General features: G+C 37.2%; 1 protein-coding gene across 2 annotated transcripts in view; it reads right to left on the reverse strand.

Annotated features, from left to right (window-relative positions):
• The window catches only part of exoc4 (exocyst complex component 4), a 141,742-nt gene that overhangs the window by 76,163 nt on the left and 37,797 nt on the right, over positions 1-27,782 (reverse strand). For both annotated transcript variants that reach the window (XM_028449045.1, XM_028449046.1), the window contains exon 11: positions 14,804-14,900. In XM_028449045.1, the coding sequence (XP_028304846.1) occupies positions 14,804-14,900 (97 nt within the window). The remainder of the gene's footprint in view (positions 1-14,803; positions 14,901-27,782) is intronic.

Here is a 27,782-nt window from a genome sequence, read left to right on the forward strand (position 1 = left end):
ATGGAGATGAAAGCTATCTGGTAAAAAAAAAAATAAAAAAATGAAGGAGCCAGACAGAAGTTGGAGAGAAGTGGTGACGTAAAGTATTAAGGGCGGGGGGAAACTGAAGAGAATCAGAGGGGAAAAGTAAATTATGATGAGGGTAGGATGATTGAAAACATTTAAAACTTTTCATCAGCACAAAAACCAGTCCATTACCCATCAGGTACGGACAGACTGAAGCGCAGAAAGCCCTTGCCAGTGTGCACCCATGATTGTGACACCTCACAGAAATGCCTCAATCACGGTTTGCATGGCCTGGAGGGAGAGAGTTGACAGGTCTCATATTGGAGACAGCCAACAAAATGCAATTCCAGGAAGTCAGCTCTAGGGCTGTGCGTCTGTCATACCTACAGCTCTGAGAATACTCCCACACATCACATTACACAAGTGGAATAGCCACTTCTCAGAGTAACGGAGAAATTGATACTCTCCACACATACACACACGCGCTAACAGATGTGCACATCACACGCAGGTGTTTGTGTATACATTGCTTCCTCGGGATATATGATGTGAAGGGTTAAATTATTCATTGATCCTTTCACAACCTTTCCAGGTCTTTTTTTCTGTTGTCATGTCTGGGTTGACAGGAGAGTGCGTGTCCACTTCAAAGGGTTCTCATGGGAGAGAGGCAATCTTAACATAGTACTGACCTTAAACTTTGTGTGCTACTGAAAAATAAGGAAGGAAGAGACAATATGTGCAAGCCCTGGCTTACATGTACATGACCATACGAACAAACAGACAACAGACAGGTGAGAAACAGATACATTGTAAAATGCCATGTAAGGATGGTCAATTCTGTAGTCGTGTATTGATCATTTTGAAAGATACAATGAAATTCATTTTCCACACTTTGGCCCAGTGCCCCTCAGGAGAGAAGTGGGCTGCAACAGTGTGATACTTGGGGAGACCCTTACTATCTGACTGTCAATCTTACTTTCAACATTGTAAGATTAGATACAACCATTGAAATTTTCTGGGCAACAACAGTAAACAATGCACTGTAATGCATTGTTTACTACTAGTTACCAGGGTCCTCATGTACAAAGACTTGCGTATGAAAAGATGTTAAAAAAACGTACATCTCAATCCAGAGACAGGCGTACAAATGTTCAAATCTGAGTACGACTGGATGCACGCACCTATCATTTGAACATCTGAATCAATGCGGATATGAGCGCACATGTGTCCCCTCCCTATTCACACCCACATTTACATATGTAAATCATAATGAAATGAGATTGTCATGGGGATTCCCCTCAGCGTCATCAGAAAAAGCTGAGGCTTTTACCACCAGTAACACAGGAAAGAAGTGATTTTAAAACTTTTTAGACCAACAACAACATGTGAGATGGAGATAATTCAACAGTGAATATACTAGAATGAATATAAACATTAATATAGACACACACAGTTTGCTGAATGCTTGTGTGTGTTAATAAGTGCATAGCAAATTAAGGGAGACACGTAAAATGCTATACTACTACTACTACTAATAATCTATCTATACTATAATTCAAGGGACGTGTGTGTGTGTGTGTGTGTGTGTGTGTGTGGAGCAAATATCTCCCGACGCGGTGCGAGTTCGACCTGAAACTCGGTCGACGGGTTCCAAATACCCCAAGTGTGTGTATCTGTTATTTTGGAGTAATTTGGTAATTTCAAAATGTTTATTTTTATTTTATTTCACTTCTGGACGGCTCCGAAATGAAACCTATTCAGCTTTTGACCTCAGGGTGTGAGGGGGAGCTAGAGCGCCATCTATATCTATTTCACAGTACAGCTCACCTCCGGTGTGTGCACGAGCTCCCGTGGACTTCTCTTTTCTCTTTTGAGGAAAAATACTTTTTTACTGTTCTTCACTTGGTGATGACATTTCGAAATGTTTATTTTCATGTTAGTTTGACCGTTCGCTATTTAGACCGGACAGACCTCACCCGGAAGTTATTGACGGCAATGGCTGCTGTGTTTAAAGCTGCCCATTTCTCAGCAGTGCGCGTGTGAGAGAGAACCAACGGAGATGAGAGTCCAAGGTAGAGAGTCACACACACGCCGATCAGGTGCGCTTCACTATCGATCACAGTCTATGTGTCTACGTGTGTGTGTGTGTGTGTGTGTGTGTGTGTGTGTGTGTAACAGACCACCATTTAGTCCAATTACAGTCTGTGTCACGACACCCGTCCATTGGGTTGTAGTGATTGTAGGGTTGAGTCAGATCAGTAAACGGTGCTACATAATGAAGCCCGCCTGATGATTACTGCAGCTTCACTCACGACACACCTGCTACTACACCTAACTACTGAAAATAAATACGTTTAGTGAAAGTTAGGCAGGCACACACACTAAACAACAAAAAATATGAAAATGACTCAAAATACACAAAACAAAAAGCTTATATTCCCACATGAATGCATACTTCCGACGGGCACTGTACATTACAGACAAAAAACACCAAACGAAAAAAATATAAAAATGAGTTAAAAAAAAAAAAAAAAAACACTTTTATCATACGCATGTCTCATAGAATTAAACCAGGGAAATTGCACACGCTATTTTACTTTGCACCTGCAAATATACCCCTTTATAATGCTACAGAGTATATTGTTATTATTATGCCCATAATTGACAACTCTTCTTAAGCTCCCACTATATGAACACATACTTCCGACGGGCACTGTACTTGACTTCAAAAAAACATACATTTACAGAAAAATACAACAAAAATATGAAAATTGCTCAAAATACACAAAACTAAGTATTTATACAAAAAATACACAAAATTAGTCCTGAATCACACTACAATAGCAACAAAAACAATAATTATACAAAAATACACAACTCCAAAAAAACATACATTACAAAAAAATTCAAATAAAAAAAACAGCAAACATTTATGCACGAAAAAGACAACAGAAAGATACACAAACATACGTTACAGAAAAATACACCATACAAAAAAATATAAAAGTGATGAAGAAGTCCCATAGAATTAAACAAGGAAAATTGCACCCACATTTTGCACCCGCAAATATACCCCTTATGCTCCCACATGAAAACATACTTCCGACAGGCACTGTACTAGTAATAATAATAAATAATAATAATAATCGCAAAATATGACGTTCTGATCGCACATATCAGGCTTAATGTGTGTCTCTGTCTCCCGATCATCCAACAAGCTGTGGATGCGTGACCAATAACTACGACTCTTATAAAACGCTTTGGTATTAAACCGATTCATGAAAGTGAAAGTCCGTTTACCAGTACGTCAATCGCCAACCCCAACGCCTCCGTCCTCTGCCCGATATGACCCAACCACGACACAAACACACACACACCACATCGGTCGGTCGCGGTGATCAGTCTGGAGTATGTACGTGTGCGTGACTGCTAATGATGGCTGGACTGAAAGCGTTAAAATGTTCAGACTTAAGTGTCTGTTACTCAGAGGACGTCGGTAGTGTGCCTCATAAATCCTTAGAATTTAAAGCATCAACTATGTAGAAACATACGTACAAATTTCCACGCCCACTCCAATTTCTGAACATCAGGATTTTAACGTGGATTATGATGTACGCACGTTTTTGAGCGTACGTACCTTTTGTACATGAGGACCCTGGTCACAAAATAAGACATTCTGCTACTACATCTAATATTAGGAATGGCAATGTGTTAGATTAAATTTTCCTTTCCCACCCTGTCAAGCTTGTAAGAGGTTTGATGTTTCTTCTGTAATGGTTGTAACATAACACCATGTAAAGAAAGAGCATCCTCCAAATGGCACTTCAACAGGCCTGTCGTGTCAATCCACACATACAGCATCACTACAACCTCAATGCTTTATATTCACCATGATGCCAAGGTGAGAGTTTATGCTGCGTAATACAACTTTGTTAAAGTCAAATAAAACTATAATGATAAGTTTAAACTGTATGGTTAAAGATAAATCAAAATAAAGGAGCAATCCGTTCAAAGCTTGGTATAAAAACCAAACATAAATATCTCAAGAAAATGAAGACCAGGTAGGAAGTCAGTCCTTTCGGATTTAGGCTGCTTTACCTCACATTCTTTATTTACTACACACTCTATTTCCTTCCATCAAATATGTCCGTACATTAGTCAGTGAAATTAGGAAGGAGTATAGTTAGTTAGTTAGGAGTACTGAGGCTAGGGATCAGTTACTTTTAACTCTGGACAATTGTGAACAAAATTGTCTTAAGTTAACCTTTTATGTAACAAGTCAGTGATTGAATTTATATAAATAGGGAAGTGATATCACTTGTCCACGTAGAGTAAAGGAAGGCAACAACTATCAGTATTGGCTGCCTACCGCAATAGAAAGTGATGAGTCCCAAGCACAATTTTCATTTTTATTCATTTGAACCTAGACCTCCTGAGAAATGGGCAGACCGTGGAGCCTTGCTTAGGAAAATACATGCTGGAGTTTTATCTCCTTTTGCCGAGACCAACTGGACCCCGTAGACTGACTTCATCTGTCTCACTAAGCTTCTTTCAGTGTAACGAAGGTTTAGCCAGCCTACATCCTGGAATACTCTCATTATCTTGGTGCAGCAGCTAAGGGAGCTGGTGTGCTTTTCAATACTTCTGATACCCATCCCTCCAATCTCATTTACACTTGACACCTGACATTTGCATAACGGCCTTGCATCTTATCCAGTTTCACTACATAGCTGCGAGCTTGTGCTTTTTCAATTGTGATGAGTAGAATCAGGTTGAAACAGATTCAGGACAACTTGTAGAAAGGATGGGAGAAGAATGTCAATGTGTACACAAATCAGTCACAAACGCATTTGTAAAGGTGGTGATACTTTTGAAATGATGTGAAACAGTCACAATGTCAGGTTAGTTAAAACTCAAACTAAGCTAGTAGTAGTACCTTCTGAAACAGGATGGTGGCAAATTTCTGACCCATTATTTTCAAGTGACTTGCATTTACATTTTAAAGGGTAATACATTTTCGTCTCATACCAGACAGTAGCATTACTTTCAAAGGCTAAACCGCAAAATGTGACCCATTGACAACGATTTCGCAATCTACTTCTGGCTACTGACCCATGATTTGAGAAATACTGATTTTAACGATATGACACAAAAAATATATTTTTCTGTTCCTCCAGTAAAGATAGTTGGTTAAAAATAAAGTCTTTATTTTGTACACTCAAAACAGAATAAGAAAAACAATCTAATCCTTGCCCAGATCCTGTCTCGCCAGAAAGCTTGTAAGCTCAGGCGGAGTGAAATGTCATACTTAGCAAATTGCATTTGAAACCAGGGGGAATAAATACTACAGATAAAGACTGCTCTAATGTGCTCTGATCCATTAGAAATCTCATATTCACACATAGCAGAAATCCCATTACAAGATGCCCCTAATGTCATTTCACAGGGTTTTTCCACTAGCATTTGCTGCCTGGGTGAGACACTATCATCAAACATAATGGATTTTTGTATTTTCCCATCCCTTCACATCTCCTGACTGTTGTTTGTTCCTTTCTTTAACTACTATTATAGTAGAACTTTGTTAGACGTGGATGTAATATGTTAATCCAGACAGTTTAAGAAGCGTGTAAAAAATGAGGAGGTTGAAGTGGATCTCTGACAATATGGCTAATTTTCAAACGATAAGGAAAATTCTCCACACTTAAATTAACTTACTATCTTGTGTATTCTTGTATTGTAATTTGTGACTTTGATTTTAAAAGGCCTGGATTGTATAATTATATGGTATGACTGAAACATAAATATTTACATGCCATAAGAAAATTAGTAATTAAACACAAAAGCTGAAGCAAATCACGGCGTTTGTTTCTACAGATTTTCTTGTGTGTTTAGCAGCTATTGGAATATGATGCAGTTTAAATTGGAAGATTGTCATTAGGATATAAAAAAATTCATTATCCACATAGTTTTAGAACATTCAACTATCCTGAAAGATGGACAAACTTATTTAAGAATAAATTAGAAAAGCATAACAGTCTTATCAAGGGATTTAGAGAATTTTAATGAAGTGAAATGACTTGTTGATAGAGTGTTGTGGTTTAACTACAAACAGCCCAGATGTGCTTGGATAAACTCTACATTTCTCCTCTAATACAAACCAATGGAGCTCAACTCCATGTGTATATCCTAAAATAACAGAAAGGCATCAGTAATTGTCTTTTCATCTTGATCTGCTTGGTGAGGTGAGGAATGCGTGCATGTATGCTTATCTAACCTCCTCTCAAACAATCAACCAATCCCCGATTTTAATGCACACACCCACACATAAAGCTACCTCAGAAGGCCTAGCCCAGACAAGGCGAGCAGATCAATCAATTACATCTCTGCTCCAACAATCAAACAAGGTTATTATCAGGCAACAGCTCACTGACCTGGAAAGGCCTGGCCAATCAAAAGCTTGTGTGATGTGGAGGCTGGCGCTTGCTCATGTGACAGTAACACAGAGTGGCAGCTCATGTTGTCAAGAGCGGCAAAGATAGGAAAAGGAAAGAAAGACAACAGAGGCTGAATTCAAAGGGAAAGAGATACGGAAGTGAGTCAAACAGAAACAGAATAATATCACTAAATCAGCCATCTCCGGCAATCTAACTCACCTTGACATTGCTCAGATAAAACATAAAAGTTAAGAAATAGTTTATATTTTTTCAGATTTTCAATACTAACAGGTGGTGTTTGCCATGATTATTTCCCTGATAAATGAAGCACATAACTGGAAAACTATAAAAAAAAGAGGGTGACATGTCGACAAAAAAAAAAAAAAAAAAACAAGCCTTCACAGGGGATCTGTAATTCCCCTACTTGGCAGCAGCTCCCTCAAGCATTTATTCAATGAGCATTAAATGCATTCTGTCCTCCCACTTCTGCCTTTTCATAGCAACAGGTTTGAAAGACCACACAAAGACATAATTCAATTGTACAAAAAAATGTACGACTTTGCTTTTTTTTTTTGGTATTATTGTGTGGACGCCTTGCGTGACTATCAAAAACCCAAACCTCCAGTGAATACAATATAATCTCTTTCTAATGCAGCCAATCAGATGCAACTGGGCACTGTAGGAGAGGAAGTCAAAGGGGAGATCATGACTGTGTGAGCATCTGTGTGATTACGGGCAGGTCATTTGGACAGGTTTCAAGGTCCTTTGTAGATGTTGTGTATCACAGTCTGTTGAGAATCAACACAAAGCCATCACGCGTTGGTCTTTTCTACTTCTAATCTGATCAAACATTTACCACTTTTCATTGGTTTTTTACTCTTTTTGTGCCAATTTAAGGACTGTCTCAATGCTAACCAGAAGACATCTTATTAATCTCCACTGGATAACCGTCTGAATTACTGAAGTTTTTAGTAAGATTTCCCTGGTAACACACAATGGTTCCTTTATGTGATTTATAAACATGAGTTTATCTAGCACATATGATCAGTCTAATCTTTACGATATCTGGTCCTTAGTATCTCTGCGTAATTAGATGTATGTCATGTCATGGGTTTGAATAACAAAAACATTTTACAGAGTCAGAGGAGGACATTTTTCTTTTCCATACTCCACTTTGTACACATATTGTATAATTTTCTGGTAGGATTAATTGCACCTGAAACAAAATAAGTAAAGTGAGGGGGTATTCTACAGCACCAAAACTCTAAGACCGAAGGCTACAATAACTTTCATGTCCATAAACAAAAGCAGAAATCCCTGTGAGTTATTAGATTGCTATAATCTTTCAAAACAACTGAAATGGCACCATGTCATCAAAGTGTTGTTTGTTAAATACACATAACCTTAATTCAAAGCAAACCAACATGGCACCCAGAAAAGAGTATAGAAGTATTTATTGCCTGGTGTTTACTTTATTCTTCTGCCTTTAATACCTCTTTTTGCAGCCCATCTGCTAGTTAGAATGTCTTTTCGCTCACTGCCTCACATTTGCTCCCTTTCTCAGTTCTTGGCTTCTTTCTTCTGCCTTTTTTTCTTATCTTGGTCTCCTTTTGACCTTTCCAGTGTAAACTTCTCCTTTTCTTTCCAACTATACTCCTAGTTTTAATGGGTGGAGGTAAAATAAAAAGAATGTGCCACTGACAGAGGAAAATCCACGAGAACTAGTGAGAAAAGTGCACAGATATATGGAATACTTGAGACATCTATAGTACCTTTAAAATGTTCTTTAAGATACATTTCTTTGAGTTAAACATCAGATGTCCGTCACAGATGCACAGCGATGATCTGTTTTATATAATAGTCCTGCAGTTATTTATTCCATCACCTTTAACTGAATGTCTGCTTTCGAGGCAAATTGTAAATTCTCGTATGGATAAAAAAACATACAAAGTAATTCCTCAGACCTGATATCTGAGAGTTTAACAGAGCATGCTGTGGTTAGATTGGCTATGACAAGCGTGACAAACATATGTAGATTATACTAAGATGAACATCGACCTTCCTATTCGCCTTGATGTGTGTTCTACTTGGGGAAGAAGCTAATGAGAGATAGAAATGGAGGCGAACTCATGATGGGTGTTTTCACCACAGGGTTCACTAATGGGGTGCGGTGGAATAGGCTGGGCTGTTTCCATATGAGTTTCATCCTTCATCCCCCATCTTCGTATTCCATTGGCCTTTCCTTTCTCCTTTTCCTCTCTCCAAGTCCCCCTAGCCTTCAGACACTTTCTTACAAAGTCATCGACACCAACCATTTAGGAATTCTTAAATTGCTTATTTGAAATGATAAAAAAAATTTTTATTGAATATTTTGTCGATACAGGAATAATAACAGCATAGCAATCTGGTGACTGAGAAAATGCTTTGATATGTTTCAGATCCAGTGATGACATCAAGCTTTTTCATCAATGCTCCCCATAAAATAGGTATAAGACAGCTAATTTGTGTCTAACGATCAACAAAATATTGCATGTTGCAACAATAATAATTTCACCACAACAAATGAATGCAACTTGTCAAATTCTTCTGGAATTGTTGATGCCACACAGAAACTGTTAATATGTTATACTTGTCATGAGACCTAAGATGAATGTGATTAATTTTCTGTTTGTTGGTTACCACTTTAAAACAAGTTATATCAGTACATAGTACATATACCGTACACTTAGATCATCCCCCTTTAGTGAATTGTAGAAATTAGGCTCAAGTTTAATTATTTTCTAAACTTTTTAGACAAAATAATTTAAATTTTCAATTCAATTCCAACTCAAGATCTACAATGCCAAATAGTATAACAGTATGGATAAATTATAGGGACGGTCAAACGTGATGTGATTATTGAAGATTATGAATCGATTCTTAAATTTCCAAAGATCAATTAGTTACACTTTTCAAAACTGTAAGACAAACCAGACAGATCCTCCCAATTTGGATATTTCAATTAAACTCTATAATATTGAAAGTGTTGTGAAATGCTACTACAAAGAGAAGTCAAATAATTCAGCAGCTGACTGATTAAATGGAAGATCAAAAATCAGCAATAATCAAAAATGTAATCAATAATTGTTAATAATCGAAAAACAGATTTTAACCGACTTCAACACTCGTAATCAAATCAGGAAATTGGGCTGATTAATCATTCCTAGTGAAATTACCACTTCAACTAAATATATATTTTCATGTGAGCCATGTGAGCAGATATATTTGGCCAATGAACAACCATGCAGTGCAAAAGTCTTTGGACTATGTTGCTACTCAGCTACAGGGACTTGACTTGGTTTTTCAAAGTTCCATCATCATCCATCTGCATGAAACACTATAGCTTGAACTAAATAATTTGGGACGTGATCAAATACATCATATCTGCATGCAACTTTTATGACATACAATGTTATAATACACCTGGTTGCATTGGCTACAGTCACAAATAAAGGGCGAACCTTTTGTCGTTAATAGAAGCTATGAACCATTGACAGGTGTGTGAATAATCAAAGAAAGCTTATCCATATAAAATCAGTAAACGGATTAGAACAGCGCTTTGGCATTGTTTCACCAAATCTTGACTCACTTACGCAAACTTTAAGCCAAGTTCCCACTCACATGCCCGTTAACAATCTAGACAAAATAGACAAATATTAATAGAGGGTTAACGAGAAAACCCCACGAGAGCTTGCAACCTTTGTGTACACTGGCATTGAGCCAACACTGGATCGTAGTGGCAGCAGGCGAATCAAGGTAGCACAGATGTCCTGCTCCCCTGCCTCCCCACGCTGTAGCTGGCCGACCCTTAGGGCATCCAAAACCAGGTTGGATAAAAAATCCCTCAAACTTCCACTCTGGGAACAGCAGATAGACACTAATGCTCACTCTCCAAGACTTTCCTGAGCCTACTGTATATGTTTTTTCTACATTTGTGAAGCCTTTTACTTGAGATACTGCAGCTTCCCGGCTCTTTAAATATCCTCTATAAGGTAAATCCTCAGCTTTCAAATGTAACCTGTGTTTGCACCAGCTCTTTGCTCGACAAATGGCATAAAAGCAGTAGACTGCATTGTGCTTTGTAAATTAAACAGCACTATGATCTATAGGTTGATTTCAAGTGCATTATGAATAACCTGCAATTTACATGAAAAGCTATGAATGGAAAGTAGAGTTAGACGCTTATGGATTATACAGTGTTGTTGGTAGATGGCTCACTATACATTTATGTTTGTTTTATTTGTATGTTTTGCTTGTTAACTGTTTCATCTGTAATATTTCTTGAGCCTCTGAATCATTAAAGTATTTCTGATTCTGATGTGTGCAGCTTCTGACTGTGTTTACACAAACATCCCAGTAACTTACCAAGGCTAATAACTTTAATTTTAAACAGGAGCTTATACCAATAGACAGTACGTATACTTTTTTTTTTATTTTGTTAGTGTAACAGATCAACTTTGTTTGCTAAATGGGTTCATTTTATTTAGTTCTCCTTGTTTCTCTGTTAATGCATTCCTCGCCTGCTGCCTGTAATTATGCATGTTTACACTGTTTTTGTGCTTTTAGAGTTAAAAGGTGACTTTCTGTTTGTGTTCTGTTAGGTGCTCTTGTCTGTAGTGCCTAAGGTTGTTTTGTTTTGTCTTTCTTCTGTTTTTGCAACGCTTCTATCTTTGTCATCATTGTTTCGAATGCATCTTTAAGCTAATTGATGGTTTTGGCTCCCCTCTTTGTATTTAGATACTTATCTAAAATATCCTGACAATGAAAACTTATCAATGGTAAAATGTACAGACAGACATTTAAAAGGATGCCTTGGCGCTGATTTCCTTCCACATACAGTTCTTGTCATTGAAGCTGCCATGAGTTGCATGGGTGGCTGCGGGAGGTGTAGCAATCCATCAGCGGAGTGCCGGAGCTTTGCCATTAGAAAACCATCTGTAAGCAACAGCGCTCCATTGGCACCAGCGGTCTCGGAAGAGTGGTGGGTGGTTGTGGGGGGGTGGGGGGTGGCGGAGGAAGCCGCAACAACGAGACCCGTATTCAAGGCAGTTTGGCTTGATCGATGCGAACATATTACCGACAACACGGGAGAGGTGGGGCAGGGAGCAAGACACAGTTGTATTTCTTGGTCATTTGCTTGAACAAAAGCTTGGCTTGACCAACAGTGAACAGAAACTGGATGTTCGTGTGTGTGGTTGTGAGTACATGTGCAAGAGAAAAATACGGGAAAGAGAATGAGAGACAAGGATGAACGGAAAAGACAAGTGTGAGAGTTTGAAACAAAAGAAAAATAAATGTACACATACATAGGTTTATTTAAATGAATGGATTTGGATTTAGTCAAATAAATAAATTTATCTATAATGCAAAGAAGATCTGCGTGGGTGAATGTGTGTTTGTGGAGCGAATATCTCCCCGACACGGTGTCTGTTCAACCTCAAACTTTGTCAATGGCTTCCAAATACCCCGAGTGTGTGCATCCGTTATTTTGGAGTAATTTGGTCGTTTAAAATGTTGAAAGCTGCACATTTATCCGTGGAAACGGTATTACAAACGCTGATATTTTCACCACGTAATTCTAACCAAATGCACGCCTAGAGAGAGTTTCGACAACGGAAGAGTTCCCGAAAGTTTCAAATAGTTCCAGCGGGTCCGTTTTTTTTTCTTTACACACTCATTTCAACAACCTGTGACGGAGTATGTGCATGCGCGCAACTGATGCGTGTGTGGGAGAGAGAACCCACGGAGGAGATGATTGAGTCCCACATGGCAACGCAGGTAGCGAGACACCCACGCACTGTATTTATAATAGGAATATAGTAATATAAAACAAAAAACTAAACACTAAACACTATTTATACAAAAAATACACAAAATGACAACAAAAATGCACAAAACTACACCAAAAAAGATACAAAAATACACAAATTGATTGCAGAATCACACTACAATGGGAACAAAAATAATAGTTATACAAAAAAATGCACAAAAAGACAACAGAAAGATACAAAAATACACATAATGACTCCAAAAAACATACATTACAGAAAAATACACCAAACAAAAAAATATAAAAATGAGTAAAAACAACAAAGACATTCATCAGGCGCATATATCGACCAATGATTAAAAAAAATACGATCGTCATGATCAGATTTATATGAATACAACAGCTTATTATTATAAAATTACATTAGGTTAACTGTTATTTATTGCAATGTATATTATAATCATGTTTTTTTGGAAAATAAATTATTCCTTTTCAAAATGCTAAATAAATAGTTTTATTTGTACAAATTTGTCTTTTATCAGATTCTACCTAAACTGCCGCATTGGTACAAACTTTCTTTATCAATACAGAGTATGTAAACCTCTTACTACAGCCAACCTTCAAACACATACTAATTTGGCCATAACTCTACTTAAGCTCCCACATGAATACTGTACATACTTCCGACGGGCACTGTACTAGTTTCACAAACGACAAAGTAGCTTCAGTCTGACAAGGTCAGATCAATTATGTACATTTTAAGCTTATTGATGCACATCTTTTAATGTGATTTGATACATTTACAATCAGTGCATTTATGCAATTCAGCATGTTTGTAAAAAGCTTCAATTAAAACACATTAAACATCCACCAACTCACGGACATAGAGGGAATTCTCTTGGAAGAATTTGGTCCGTTTTTTTTTTTTATTAGGTCGAGAGTAAATATCTCAATCAGAGTCTACCATGCTCAAATATTTTCTGAAAATGTCAAAAAATTGTTTTTTTCTGGAAAACTATGCATTGTAACATGCACAAAATCTTAAGACATGATAGTCCATTGAGCTTCATGATACTTTATCTGGGAAAATGTAATTATCCTCATGGACATATCATAATAAGGGACAGGTATTTGGTAAAAATCCTTTTGATAGCTGCAAAAAAGAACCAATGGAAAACAATAAAGGAATTCATCATCATGGAAAAACTGACACATTGCTCGAGACTACAAGAAGCGCAGATGAAAATCAAATAGGAGAAGTGGATGTTAATCAAGGCTAAACACTTCGACCAAGACTGAAAGAAGAAACCGAAAAGAACCTGTGATGGCAAAATGTGTAGAAATTGACAGAATGCAGTAACTGAGACCAACAGTATATATAGAGTACCGGTATATCGTATTTTGTTCTTTTGATTTGTTTGTGTTGTAATGTTCCAAATATACTACATAAAAAATGTAAGTTAGAAAAAAAAGCTTCAACTATGCTTGAAACAAAAAATAAGAATTGCTCCGTCTGTACAGCAAAAATTAGCTTGTCTTGTTGTGCCTGTCCTGTTGTTGCGTGGCTTTAGAGTAGCTCTAACTACTTTTTGAGCAAAGTGCTGGAGCTCATAACACAAACAAGGTCTTCAGCCAGCTCACTCTAAGCATGAAACAAAATCCATGCAGAATGTTTCTCCTCTAAATGTGGAAATGATCACTAAATGTGGAAAACCTCTCTGTTCAATGGATCCCAGAAGATAATGTATCACTGCATAAAGTTAAATTCAATTATAATATTTTACTATTGAATTTACTCTTTTCCAGTGGGACCACAGTCCTTTATATATATATATATATATATATATATATATACATACACACACACACACACACACACACACACACCCTGACTGAAAGGTTGACCATAAATAAAGACAGGCCTTTAGAAAAAGTCACATCAAGGATATAAAATTGTGAAAAGCTAGCAGTCCACTCCAACAATTCGTCCACTAAGCCATAACCCATGATACCAAACTACAATTTTAAAGGACTGGAATCAATAAATAGCCACTAAGTGGTTGTATAATATAATTAGTTTCCTTTTTTTCCCTACAAGTGACTCGAATGACAGGCTTGATATCAAGTGGTTTTCATTGAATAGTGCAACAAAGCATTATTAGTCTTGTTTAGAATATTCCTTTTTAGCTGTAAATTATGTGTTTTTCCCTCAAATAAATTACGTCCATCATTCATAGAAAGTGTAAATGTTGCACCATTAGCAGGAATTTGCTGGGTTGGCTTTCATTAGGAAATGCATTAGAAAAAAAAAAAAAAAGTATATTCAATTTTGACAAAACTATTTGAACTGTTCAATTCCAAAATGACGTGGAGTAAATACATAATTGAGGAGAAAGTGACAACAAACCTTTCAGGATTTGACTTGAAAGAAATTGCAAAGAAATGAGAAAATCACCCCCTGCTGTTGTGTGATGTATTTCTGTAAAAACACATCTTGGTACCTTCATTAGTTAACGTTTTGTAGCGTTGTTAAACATGTAAGGAAGTGTAGTACCTTAAGAGAGGCTGGAAGATCACTGTGATATTTCTGGCTCCTGGTTTACACACAAATTTCATCTCTCCCCCTTCGATCAGGTTGTCATCAGCACCACCTGAAACACCAGACAATCACATGACTTAAACAAATGTGGCAATCGAACCGTGCTTGGTAAGATAACGCTGCATTTTAACATTCATAACAAATCTGTTTGTAGAATTGAGTCTCAGAATATAATGTTGACCAGCACTGCCGAAAATATACCTAGGGCAGGGTTTTTTCTCCTTTAAAAGTAGGACTCATTCTATGCTGAATGATGTTAAAATTAGTATCAAATTTTGTCATTTAGACTTGTTGAAAAAGGGAATGCATGTGAAACGCCCTCCCAGACCACCTCAGGGTCCCGCAGACAGTGGACGCATTTAAGAAAGGACTTAAAAAAAAGCTTGTGTAAAAAGGTAGGTTTTAACAGCTAATGCTTGTTTCTAGTCCAGTCTTTTTAATATATGTTGTGTTATATTGTTTTAATTCTGTCGTCCAATGTAGCACTTTGGTGAGATTTGGTGTCAAATGTAAAGTCTAAAATCTACATGAAGTGGATTGATTTCACAAGACCTGAACGTTCTCATTGTAGTTGACATGTCTTACTGAAGCAAGCATTTTCACCAGACACTCTGGTTTTCGAAGTCAAAGACATGAGGTTGAATCATTTTATTGCTTTTAAGATTGAATGTGCACATTTAAAATCTTCTGTTTGAAAGGTCTACTAAACTGGTTACGTATCCAGGCTATGACATGGATTCACACCTTTTGAAAATTTAATTTAAATCAACCCACAATAATAATAAAAAGGTGAATTAGATTTGGGGTGAATTAGATAGACAGAAGCTTTTTTTTTGTCATTGTACAACAAAAAACAAAATTAAGGTGCTCTCCAAGAATGAGGAATGTCATATCACACACACAAACATAAATGTAAAAATATCACCCCAAATATTCTCACCCATTTCTGCCCCTGTACGCCTGCATGGGTGAACCCCACAGCTAACAAGGTTAATCAGAAATTGTTGCGATGTAGGAAAAGGGGGGAGTGGAGTGGAGTAGGGACATGCTACAGATGGAAACAGAAGATCAAAGGGGAGAGAAAGAACAACAAAGCTCATTACATCCGCTGAACCTGAAGTAATCAATGTAATTGATAGCAGAGAAATTGTCCCCGGGCAGCATGGTGGAGTAGCGGTTAGCACATCTGCCTTACAGTAAGAAGGTCCAAGGTTCAAGCCATGTGTTCTCCCTGTGCTTGCACCATCCAAAAGCATGTGTGTCAGGTTAATTACAGGCTTCAGATTGTAGGCGTGATTGGGAGTGTAAGAGTGTCCAGGGTGTATCCTGACCTAGCGCCCTTTGAGAGCTGGAGATTGGCACCAGCAGACCCTCACAACCTTGAAGAGCAACAAATGCGTCAGACAATAAATGAATTAACAAAATTGCCCCTTGTTGTCAAAATGGACAGCTGCTGAGCAAAAATATTGTCCATGTCTGAGAATGCATGTGCATCCATGTGCAAATGTGTGGAAATAGTGTTATGCCTGAATGCAGGCATGTGCATACACCGGGGTCAGATAGTGTGATATTTGAAATGGCTGATGAATACACAAAGAGGTGTGTGTGTGTGTGTGTGTGTGTGTGTGTGTGTGTGTGTGTGTGTGTGTGTGTGTTTGATTCCTATTTTAAAATTGCCTTTGCAAAGCTACTGTGTTGTGGCACTAAGTAACCTTCCGGGCTTTGCCATCAAATACACATCACCACATTAATACCTGTGTCGAGCTGTGTAACACCTTTGGAATGAATCTAGTTTCTCTTGAGTCGTATGGAGGACAACAACCGACAAAAGACTCCCTCACTCAATACACAAATCGCTAATCAAAGGTTTCAGATTCTGAACTTTTGCTACAAAATATTGTTTGGATGAAATAGTTACCATACCTCAAACTCTTCATTCTCCCTCTTTCTTACTATCTTTAAATAAAGTATGTTTCCCCATTTATTGGGAATTGAGGGCGTAGAACAAACATTTAAAATCTCAAGTTACCAGACGGTCTTGGAAAAGTTGTTCTACTTGTTTGCACCAAAGGACCATGTCAAGCAGGCTTCTACGCACAGACACACACCAGATAGATGGCTATGTATGTATTCCCAATGACAGTGACCAATTTAATTTCATGCTCTAAACATCTGCATCCGTGTCAGACAATGAAGCGGGGAGGAGACTTCATTGATCCGTGAGGCCTGGGACCAGCTGCCAACCGGGCATGGCACTGATGAATATTAAACACCAAGGTGTTAATATGCATGTGATTCTTCAAAGTTGTCAAGACGTGACAGGACGGCTCCAGTTTAAGGTCAGGGAGTTACTAAACTGCCCGCAGCCTTCTTGCGACTAAGTGAAATTGTGCTTGCGAGCCCTGGTGCATTAGCCAAATGTCTCTGTGTGAAATTGTGGTTTTGTAATGTATGGTTTGGTCCAAGCCTAGTAGAATGTGTGTGTTTGTGTAAACAATGCTTCAAGAAACAGAAAATGAATGAAAGAAAGAAATAAATTACATATTTTTGTGTGGCCAAATTTACATGAAATCCCTCCGAAGGCACAAAGCTCAACACACAAAGCTACCCATAAACACAGCAACTAATCAAGTTGACAAGCACTGTTGTACATACAACACGCGCACACGCACACACACAAATGGCTCCAACAGAACTACATAGACACCACATGCTCAACCACACTCACACATTTGACACTTATCCAGACCCCAGTGGTGTCCTACCTTGCACTCTCCAGCCCACATCTAATCAAGTCAGGCAGTGACTTAGTGAAATTGCATTAGCTACACCTTCCTGGGTTTGATGAGAAATGGGGTTGATCCTGTGATGAATTTCAGCCAAGCCTAGATTCAGGCAGGAAAAGAATGAACAAGGGATGCCTACTTTAACACACTTGTGCGTCCCCTGAGACCAGTGTGTGTCTGCGCGCTATCAGCGAGTCCGTAAGACAGGAGATGAGGAAAATAGAGAAAAAACAGAAAAAGAAACAGTTATAGTCCCTAAATTACAAGAGCATTCAATCCGTTCCGTGTCCACAGATGCAGATAGGTGTGTTTGGATAAGAGGGTCTATTACCCTGTAGCTTTAGAATGACATTACCTAAAACTTCTATATATAAATATAAATATGAACTACTAATATTTGAAAAGTTAAAGAAGAACTTCAGTTTTATTGGATTAATTGATATTCATCTGGGAGCTCAAAGTAAAACACTATTTTGCCACACAGTATTAAATAGCAAAAAGATTCAAGACCATTATGGGATTCAGATTTTTTCTGAGACTAATGTTGTTTACTTTAATTGTCTTTCAGGGGCATTATTTTTGTTGCGCTCTGAATTTAGTCATATTTTCAATTTTGTAGAAAATGATGCCCTCCAATCGGCTGTCTGTCTCTCTGGGTCTGTGTGCACCTTCTGTTCCAAATCACGAGTTTTGGGCTGGCAAGGAAAAGTATGACAATAATAACTTGGCTTGTAATTTGAGGCTGGTGTTCTATCCTATTACAGGGGGTGAAATAAAACATCTTATTTGTAAAGGAACCAAAGACACTTGCTAATATTTTTGAAACTGGAAGCAGATGGTTTGTTTTCAAATTACTTTCAGGAGACATTTGGGAAATGCTTTGGTAGTTCTCAGGTGCCATTGTGGATAAAAAGACTTTATTTGAGGTATTTTCATATTTGATCAATATGTGATGGACTCAGAAGCGCATTTAATTCATCAATAGATCTGTAGAAAAGTACAATATTTTTCTTTCAAAAGGATGGATTGAGATTAATAAGTAATCCCCAAAAACAACACAAACTGAAGTACAGTACTTAGATATTTTTACTTTGTTGCTGTCCACCACTATATGTGAACTTGTGTTTTTCTCTTACGTCTTTAAAGTTTTCCCAATCAATTTACTGAGAAAATGGCAGTAAAAAACAAAAACCAGTAAAAACTAAACAACTTTTGACTGGTAGCAAGTACTGGAGAGTAACAATACTCTGTGTTAAAGGAAGTATAGGGGTACGAGTAAGATTGCACAAATATGTATTCACTCCACCACTCATGTATAATGTGAAAAAATGTAATGTTAATGTTTTGGGTTAAATCTTCCACATTTTAAAAAAGCTTTTACAAATGGAAAAAAAAACCAATGTGGACACTATATAACACTTTGTTGGTGAAAATAGTCTTTCTTTAGTATTTGTGTTCAAGAGCATGATTTGTTTTTTTCACAAGACCAGCAAAATTATGTATACATAAGCCATAAATCGCCTGCAGTGAAAAATTACAGAAAGGTTGCTTTAGTTTACACAGGGCAAACCTTTAATCAGAAAGAAAACGCTTGGTGCATTTCCCCATCCTCTGGCTAATTCTAATCAGCGCTGGATGTTCAATTATTGGGCAGCTTTGACTGTCACCTTTCTGTTTACTTTCAATCTCCTACTTGCTGATTAGAGAAGATGGAGGGAAGAACAAATGGGGATAAAGGGGAGAGAGAAGGAAGGAAGGAAGGAAGGGTGGTGAGAAGGGCATGTTTGGCATTCACACGGACTGAATATTCGACAGCTACAAGCGCATGAACCTTTCATTCCAGACGTTTCTTTTGAAGGTTTTGCAAAGAAAAAAATGTTTTTTCTTTCAGTAGATCAGAGGAGATTTTATGTACAAATTTACATGCACGTATCCTGCTACCTTATGTTCTGTTGTGTTCATTCTGGAGTAGAAATTGTTTCCATGAACGAAGTCTTGACATGTTACAGTCGGTGCTAAAGGTATTTTATAGGGGTTCTTACCTAAACATTGTAGAGTTGTCATTAATGTAAACACAAAACAAAAGTGTGACAAAATGTGCTATACAAACTGAACTGCATACATATTTGCACTTGTTCATTTTTAATTCTTATTTAGTCTTTAATCATTTAATACTTAATAATTGTCTTGGTGTCTAAGTTTACTTTTTTACTTTTTATTAATGTATGTATCCTATGTTCTTGTTTCTTTTCACCTTATCATTTCTACTTGAAGCCACTTTAACTAAAGTAATTTCCCTCTGGGATCATGAAAGTATTTCTGCAAACTGCCGACTATATTGGGATACTTCAGTGTTTTATTATCAGTGGTCCTCATATTAGGGCCCCTGGGTGTGCTAGAGCTGTAGCTTGGGTGGATGTGAAACAAAAAAAAGAAAAACTATTAATCATGTCAATATTTACAAATGTGTATAACTACAATATAGTGATAATGCACTAATAAAACAAACACTTTACATGTACAGTATATGTTATGTTGCGATGCTGTCTCAATGGCTATATAATCATGCACAAAAGTACTTCAATTTTGTTGTCCAAAATACATGTACACATGCTTTGTTTTGACAATACATTGAACACATCTGCTGCTGTATAAAAGACCAGTACAGGTACTCTGAGTTTATTTCTACTACAGAAGTCTGAAATATTTATGTTGCAATGTAAAATAATAAATCGTTCTGATGGCATTTAGGAATTGACGTGAGAATTACGAGGAGGTCCTTCAAAAACAATTTCCCCTATAATGAGTCCCTGGATTAGAAAACTTCTAGAATCCCTGGTCTTTATTATCACATTATATGTTTTTTTGTTTTTGTTTATCAAACTCAACTAAAGGAAGTTCAATGTGCTCGGTTTTCAATGATTCCTTACAACAATTCATGTTAAATCAGTGGTAGTAGGACTGGTATCCAACTTCTTCCCATTTTCTTCAGACTTTGTGTCAATTTTTTGCCACATCAGTGACCGTCAACATTTCCATGGAGCACAATTAATATTCATTTCACTACTACAGTGAACTGTTGTTGCAGCACAACTGACAGATGTGAATTAATTAAAAGCAAAACCACTGAGACACATTGTACGCCACCGTGACACCTTTAATAATTAATCCAACTCAATTTACACCTGAAATTATTTATATTATAATTTATTGATGCTGTTTATTCTCAGCTGTGGGGTGGATTGGGTTCTCCTGGTTGACGGAGCAGCAGATATCATTCCATCAATTTGATTTTAATAATAGAAGATTCTCATTAAGACCAGATCAGACAAGTAGACAGTCTGAGTGAAATGGGATGCTCGTACTTGACCAGAGAGTCATACATTATTGACACGGGGGGAACCAATCTTATGAGATCAGCAATTTCCAGCTCTCTGTAAAGAGGTAGACATTTCCTGAATTGATCACTTCTAAACTAATTTCTATAACGCAGCGACTCCAGACAGATGAGACCATTGAGGGTAAAAATTAAATGATCCCATATCATTCTTTCTATTTGCTACATTTTGTTGGTAATGTGCAGCACTGGCTCTGATACAGGTTAGAGATCTCTATAATAAAAAGACAAACACCTCCTAACTCACCACATGAATTATCCAGAAACAGCTAAAAATAAGAAAAAGTGAATGCTATGATGCTACATATCAAACTGTCACTCAGATAGTGTATTTGTACATAGACTTAACAAAAATGTATCTAAAACACACAGTAAGAGGAGTATTAGTGGTGGATCAGAACCTTTGGGAAAGGTCCTCGAAAAGAAGCAACAGAAGCACTAGATTATAGACCGTGAATTTAAATGCCCAGATAATTATGAATCATAGAAAAATAAATATTAGGATTAATTGTTGTAAAGAGAAGAGCTGAGATTTAATGTAAGCAGTGTAGCGTTTTATCCATTTCTATTGTTTGTTTGTCTGTTTGCCTGATAGCAGGAATACGTCACAAGTACTTGACGGATTTTGACAAATTTGAACCAAAAACAAACTTTACACCAAGGAAGATTCTATTATTATTTCGGATTGGATCTGGATGCATATACTGATTCAGGATCAGTTTAAATTAATTTGAAAATCTCTATCGCTCATCTTTGCCTAAATTTCAAAAATTGACATCTAAGTTATTAATAAATCAATTATTTTAGTATTTAACTTTGTTTTGTTGGGTTCCCCCATTACTCCACTGATCATGCAGATTAGATCCAAATTGCATTATCACTATTATTAAAAAAAGTTGAAGAATACAAAGTTTAACGTTGAGCAAGAACAGCATAAATATAAATTATAATAAACATAATGCATTATAAATATAACATTTTGGGGGGATCACTTTAGTGTACATTTACATCAGAATACTCCAGGGACTTGAGAAACGTGTAAAAACATTTCACAGCTTCAATTGCTCCGATTTATTTATAAAAAGTTCCTCTACTTGCAGGTAAACCAAGAATGCCAATTTTAATCAACAGTCCACACCAGGGTATCACAAGTCAAGAAAGATGAAGTGGTTATTTAGAATTTTGTGGCACTAAAAAAAAAAAGAAAAAAACAAAACATTATAATGTTAATTGTTCAGTGTAAGAAACAAAATGTTGAGTCTTTTGTTCGAACAAAAACGTGTGCACTTCCTTTAAAATTAAATAGGAAATTTAGAGACATGAATCTGGAGGTGTTTAAAGCTACCAAGGCTGAGACTAATATCATTTGTTTCATATATTTTTCCCCCGTTGAATCCTTTTCCCAGGTTAAGTGGAAATCCAATTTCACTAAATCAAACTGTCTCTCGTGGAACGCAGCAATGAGGCACCCTGGGAAAAAACTGTGGCAGCAGTTCACCTTTTATGGGATTTCTTAAAAAACCCACAGTATTGTAAATTAATTCAGATTTATTCAAACGTAGCTGACATTTACTTGCAGCGGGTCAGTGTTATGCAGACATGTTACTTACTTTGACAGAATTTAATTTTCTTGTGATTTGTTTACCGAGTATTTCATATTGCGACACCCACACGCTGGCGTGCAGCATGTAATAAATTCTTAATTTTCAGGAAGCAAAGTGCAAGAAATGTATTCCCTGAAAACAAAAAAAACAATAAGAAAGAAAACATTGCACAAAATGAATGCAGCATATATATATATATAAATAAATAAATAAAAGAACAACTTTAAAAGAAGGAGTCTGCATTAATAGCAACAACTTTGCTGTCTTGCACACATGTTCCTATAATAAATATTGACTTTTACACCAACAAAGTTTCAATTCCATTTAAAGATTCATTTAGAGAAATCATAAAGTATAATTACAAGGTCAATAGAAGTCAAGTATTGATCACTCAACAAAAGAAGTGAACAATTATCTTGGAAAGCTGCCTGTAAATGAAATGAGCGAATGATTGGAAAAATAACAATTCAGAAGGAAAGCCAGTGATTCAATTATAAGATGTAATTAAAGGGACAGTTGGTGGACTGGGTTACACCTGGAAAAAGCATTTTCACCGCTCTTTAAAATAAAAATATCCATCAAAAACAAATGTGTTCTGGAAAGGAAACGAAATTCAGTCTTTTAGGACCTGGTAAATCTGAAAACATTTAAACCCCTGAGTGAACATGCACCTTTCAACATCTGCCAGCCCCATCCCTTTATCCCACCCTGCACCACCTTCACGCCTGCGTCTCCCACAAGACGTTTTTCCCATTTTCACCTCTCTCTCTTCTACTCCTCTTTTCATCGTGATCTACAAATCAGGCTGACAAAGAAAACCACTTCTGGTCACCTTGCTCACTTCTCATTCCAAAAGTTTTTTGCTCTCTTATTCTCAGTGTCGAGGGGAATGGAAGATATAATTCATAAATTGAAAGCTGCTATTACAATTTTTTCCAACTTAGAAATGGAAGAAAAGCTGTTTGCCAGTGCATTGCTCATGGAAACCTCTTTGAACAAGCCTATTTAAATATCAAACAGAAAACACGGGATGTGTGAAACAGATTGGAAACTGTGTTGATTATTAAAACATCTCTGTAGTGGAGGGAGCTGGTCAGGGTTTTGGGGAGTTGTGAAATGGGCTTATGGGGATGTGTCTGCAGGGAAACTGACTGATTCAAACCATCTACTGCAGTGGTTCTCGAATGGAGGTACGCAATGGCACTACAGGGGGTACTAAACAGAGAGTGGAAAATTAACAAATGAAAGCATTCAAAATATGGAGTTAAATACTTTTTATTTTTAGTTTAAAATTATATTAAATTTGTTGTGTCGGTTTGGATGAATGAGAGAAATCAAGCTTTAGGGTTGTTGGTCAGATGTGGATACAGGGTTTTGAGGAACAGACCGATCTGAGATTCAGAGGTAAACAAGCTTTCAGCGAGTGTCCTTCAGTGAGTCTGCTGCTGTTCAGTGCTCTCAGTGTTATGCATGTTGCTGATAACGGTAGTCATACATAGCGGAGCCTCCTCAGGCAGAGGCCTTGGTGAATGCTAACAGTGTACGATGGTATCTGACCAGAACTGACCGGGAGAGAGTTCTGGAAGAGTTCAGGAATTATCTTGATTAGAACATGAACTGAAAAGGCAAGATTCAGTCTTGGGACGACACCTAGCAGGGGATGACCAGAAACGAGAAAAACTATAGAAATAAATAAATTAGATTATTTAAAATGTGAGTTATCAATAATTAATTCCATCAGTACGCTCGTTGTTTTTTTAATAGTGTTCTGAGCAGAATGTTGTAGTCGGACAAAGAGGGTACTTGGATTCAGAAATAAAGGTGCGTTCACACCAAACGCGACTAGATGACATTCAAAATCAATGTAAATGATGCAACGTCAAGCAACCTTCCTTCAAGTGATGCGACTCGCGTGATTCCAGCGCCTCAATTGCGCAATCTGAGTCACTGGAAATCGCACAGAGTTGAAAATGGAATAACTTTTTAAGCAACTTCGAGGGACGCTGTGTCGCAACATCCAATCGGCAATGAGTTTCTCCCCACGTCACTTCGCCAGTCATCACATCACTGGGGTAGATGAAGCAATTAATCAAGCAAAAAGCACGACTATGTTCAAGCGACTCATCACGGGCGATTTAAGCAACTGTAGTAGCTGAAGTCACGTTCAGTGTAAACGCAGCTTAAGAGACGGGGTACTTGAGACAAAAAAGTTGGAGAACCACTGCTCTGCTGTATGTTTATGTGGACATCTAAGCCAAACAAGTGGCAGGCTTTTAGTTGTGTATGTGTGTATGCGTGGAGTTAGGGGGGATGGGGAGTGGAGTTGGAGTTCAGACGTTGCTCCGGGGCAAAGCAATATCGTACAAAACTCAATGAATGTTTCTGACACAAAGAGAAATAAAATCAAAAAAAGGCTGTAAATGCATTAGAGCGAAGCTGCTAGACTGTGGTAGTTATTGAGATGTATTCACACTTCACCTCACAGGTGACCACTGGGGTACTCTGATGCCTACACACAACAAAGAGGCAATAAAAAAAAACCAGAGGGTGGGGATGTAAAAGTGCTGTGGAAGGGAGAGAGGCGAAGGAACAACGAGGGAAAGGTAACATCTATGGCTGGAAAATTGTTGTTTTCATCATTTATTCATGGAAACTGTGATCGAATCTGGATGGGGTGTTTTTTCCCTTCCTCACACATACTCCATACACGACCCGACAGACAGCTGAAGATCTGCAGGAAATATATGAACATTACACGTGCACTCCTACTGGCAATCCTGCTACATACGCTTGCATCGCATATTCCAGATGTGGCTACATATGGAGCCGTAATAAAGTCTTTAGATGAAGCATTGGATTAATTGAAGCGTACATGATGAGAAGGCAAGCAATTAAGTCCTCCTATGTGTCTGTGAGGCATGTGAATGTGCGCCCATGTGGCTGAGTGCATGTGTGTAATGATATATAGCAGGTCTATACAACACTAGAGATGCATAAATTACAGATCATACAGATTAATTTCAAAACTATTAAAGAAACGTGAGCGTAGATGGTAACAAAACCATTGCACAGTCGACATTCATAAGACAGCTCTGATCTTTACTTACAGAACGTCAAAGAAAGACATATGAATTATTACAACCTCTATAGAGCAGCTACTGCATTTTATAATAATGTGATTACAGTACAAAATCATTAAGCGTGCATAAAGTATCAGTGGAATACATTCAGTTGATTTACACTCTTAGCTGTGGATAAAGTAGGGGGAAAAAAACTGTCACTGTTGGTGAAATTAATTGAAAAGCATTAAAATTAATTAGTCCCACTGAAATAAGCTTATTAATAAATATTTTCATAATACTGATCTGCTAGCGACTTTATTTATTGCATTCATAAAATACAAAATAAACATCAAGAAATGTGAATTATGTGTGTATATTTGTAGAAGTTACAACTCTGGGAAATAAAAGCAAATATATTATAATATTTGAGAAAAACAGTAAAAATTTAAATAAAAAAGGGATTATTTGCCTAACTGGCAGATAACTATTATTCTGTCTCCATGAAGCGGTTATGAGCAGATTTGGCTCATTTAACACCTTTGCAGCACCATTGAGGCAAAAAAAAGTCCATAAAATTTTAAAGCGTGAAGCAATGAGAAAGGGCAGGTGTTTCCTTGAAAGACTCAGTAACCGGATTTTACGCAAGTGGTACTTCTGTAACCCGCTAAAAAGCGAGTGAAGGAATCACGGGCTCGCTTACTTTTGCTTTTTCTTGACTGCTTTTTGCTAAAGAAAAGCGTATCAACACTGTGCAATTTGAGTTACAGCATAAAAAACAAGGAGCTCGTTAAAAGACTGTTTTCCTGATTCTAAACCTGCATGTGGAACCAAACCAAGCCAAATCAAGGGATTTTAATGATCAGCTGTTCTCTTCTTATTCCAGAGAGTCGAGGTCTATCCTAATGTGAAAGCAGCAAAGCATGTATGATTTGGTTGAGTTGGGCCATCACAGTGTTGATCTTTTCATCATGTCAGCTACATGCAAGCTGCTAGGATTCAGCTAGCAGCTTGCATGTAGCGTGCACCTGCCTCAATAGTAGGGCTAACAACCACACCCCTCTGTTTTGTTGTCTTTGCGTGATGCAGTCGGTAATATATTTCTAAAATAAATGTTACCTATTTTTGAAGATTTTGGACTATTTACCATGTCAGAGAAAAAATAAAATGTGTTAACATTTTGAAGAGTTTTAATGACAATTAAGGCCATTTTTTTTTTATTATTGAATTAAATGGTGTTTAAGACTTGAGAATAAAATAAAATAACTAATCATACTTTCAGAGGTATTCAAACTAAAATAAAGTATTTCATACTCTTTTGTAATGGCTGCTCAAAGCCAAATATCTAAGGAAGTATGGCGCAGTATTAAAAGACAAAAGAGGTCTGTTCTTAAGCCAATAAATTGTTTTTATTTTTATGTGCTGCCTCCTTGATGTGATTATCTTAGAGAGAAACCAAAAACTGGTTGATTTGCCTTTAGAATATTAGAAATACATCAACATCCAAACTGTTCTATTGTGTTCACTATTCTAAATTTCTGTCCTGCTTTGTAGATTGAAAAAATACTTTAGCATATGTAACCTCGCATTGGGTTTCATGTATTGTAGATTTTATGCAATTTAAATGGTTGGTGCTTAGTTGGATTTAAATGGAATACATTGACTTTTGCTTCTCTTGCTGTGCCGTGAGTTAATAACTATATTGAATTGAATCAGACCGTTGAGAAGGAAACTCTAAGCAGAAAAAGTCAACGACACACATGACCAGGTTTTAGATGGTTGCTAATCCCAACGCTACAAGTATTAAACTAAATCATTCTTGAGTTCCTACAAGAGGAAGTTTAATTTTTAGGAGAAAAAGTCCCCTTTAACACTGTCAAGACACAAATTTTTCTAATTTCTTCATTAAAATCCTATAATGGCTTCTTCACTGGATCATAATGAAAACAAGGTCTATATCTCTACCCTCCGCCCACATTTCCCTCTATCCATCATCACAGTCTCTGCATCCGTAGACTTATTTCACTTTCTAAATAAGTTCTTTCTCCTTCAATCTCTTTTCAGCCATTCAGGCCCTGGCCTGGGCAT

This window comes from Gouania willdenowi, chromosome 6, assembly GCF_900634775.1.
Source record: "Gouania willdenowi chromosome 6, fGouWil2.1, whole genome shotgun sequence".
NCBI classification, from domain to species: domain Eukaryota; kingdom Metazoa; phylum Chordata; class Actinopteri; order Blenniiformes; family Gobiesocidae; genus Gouania; species Gouania willdenowi.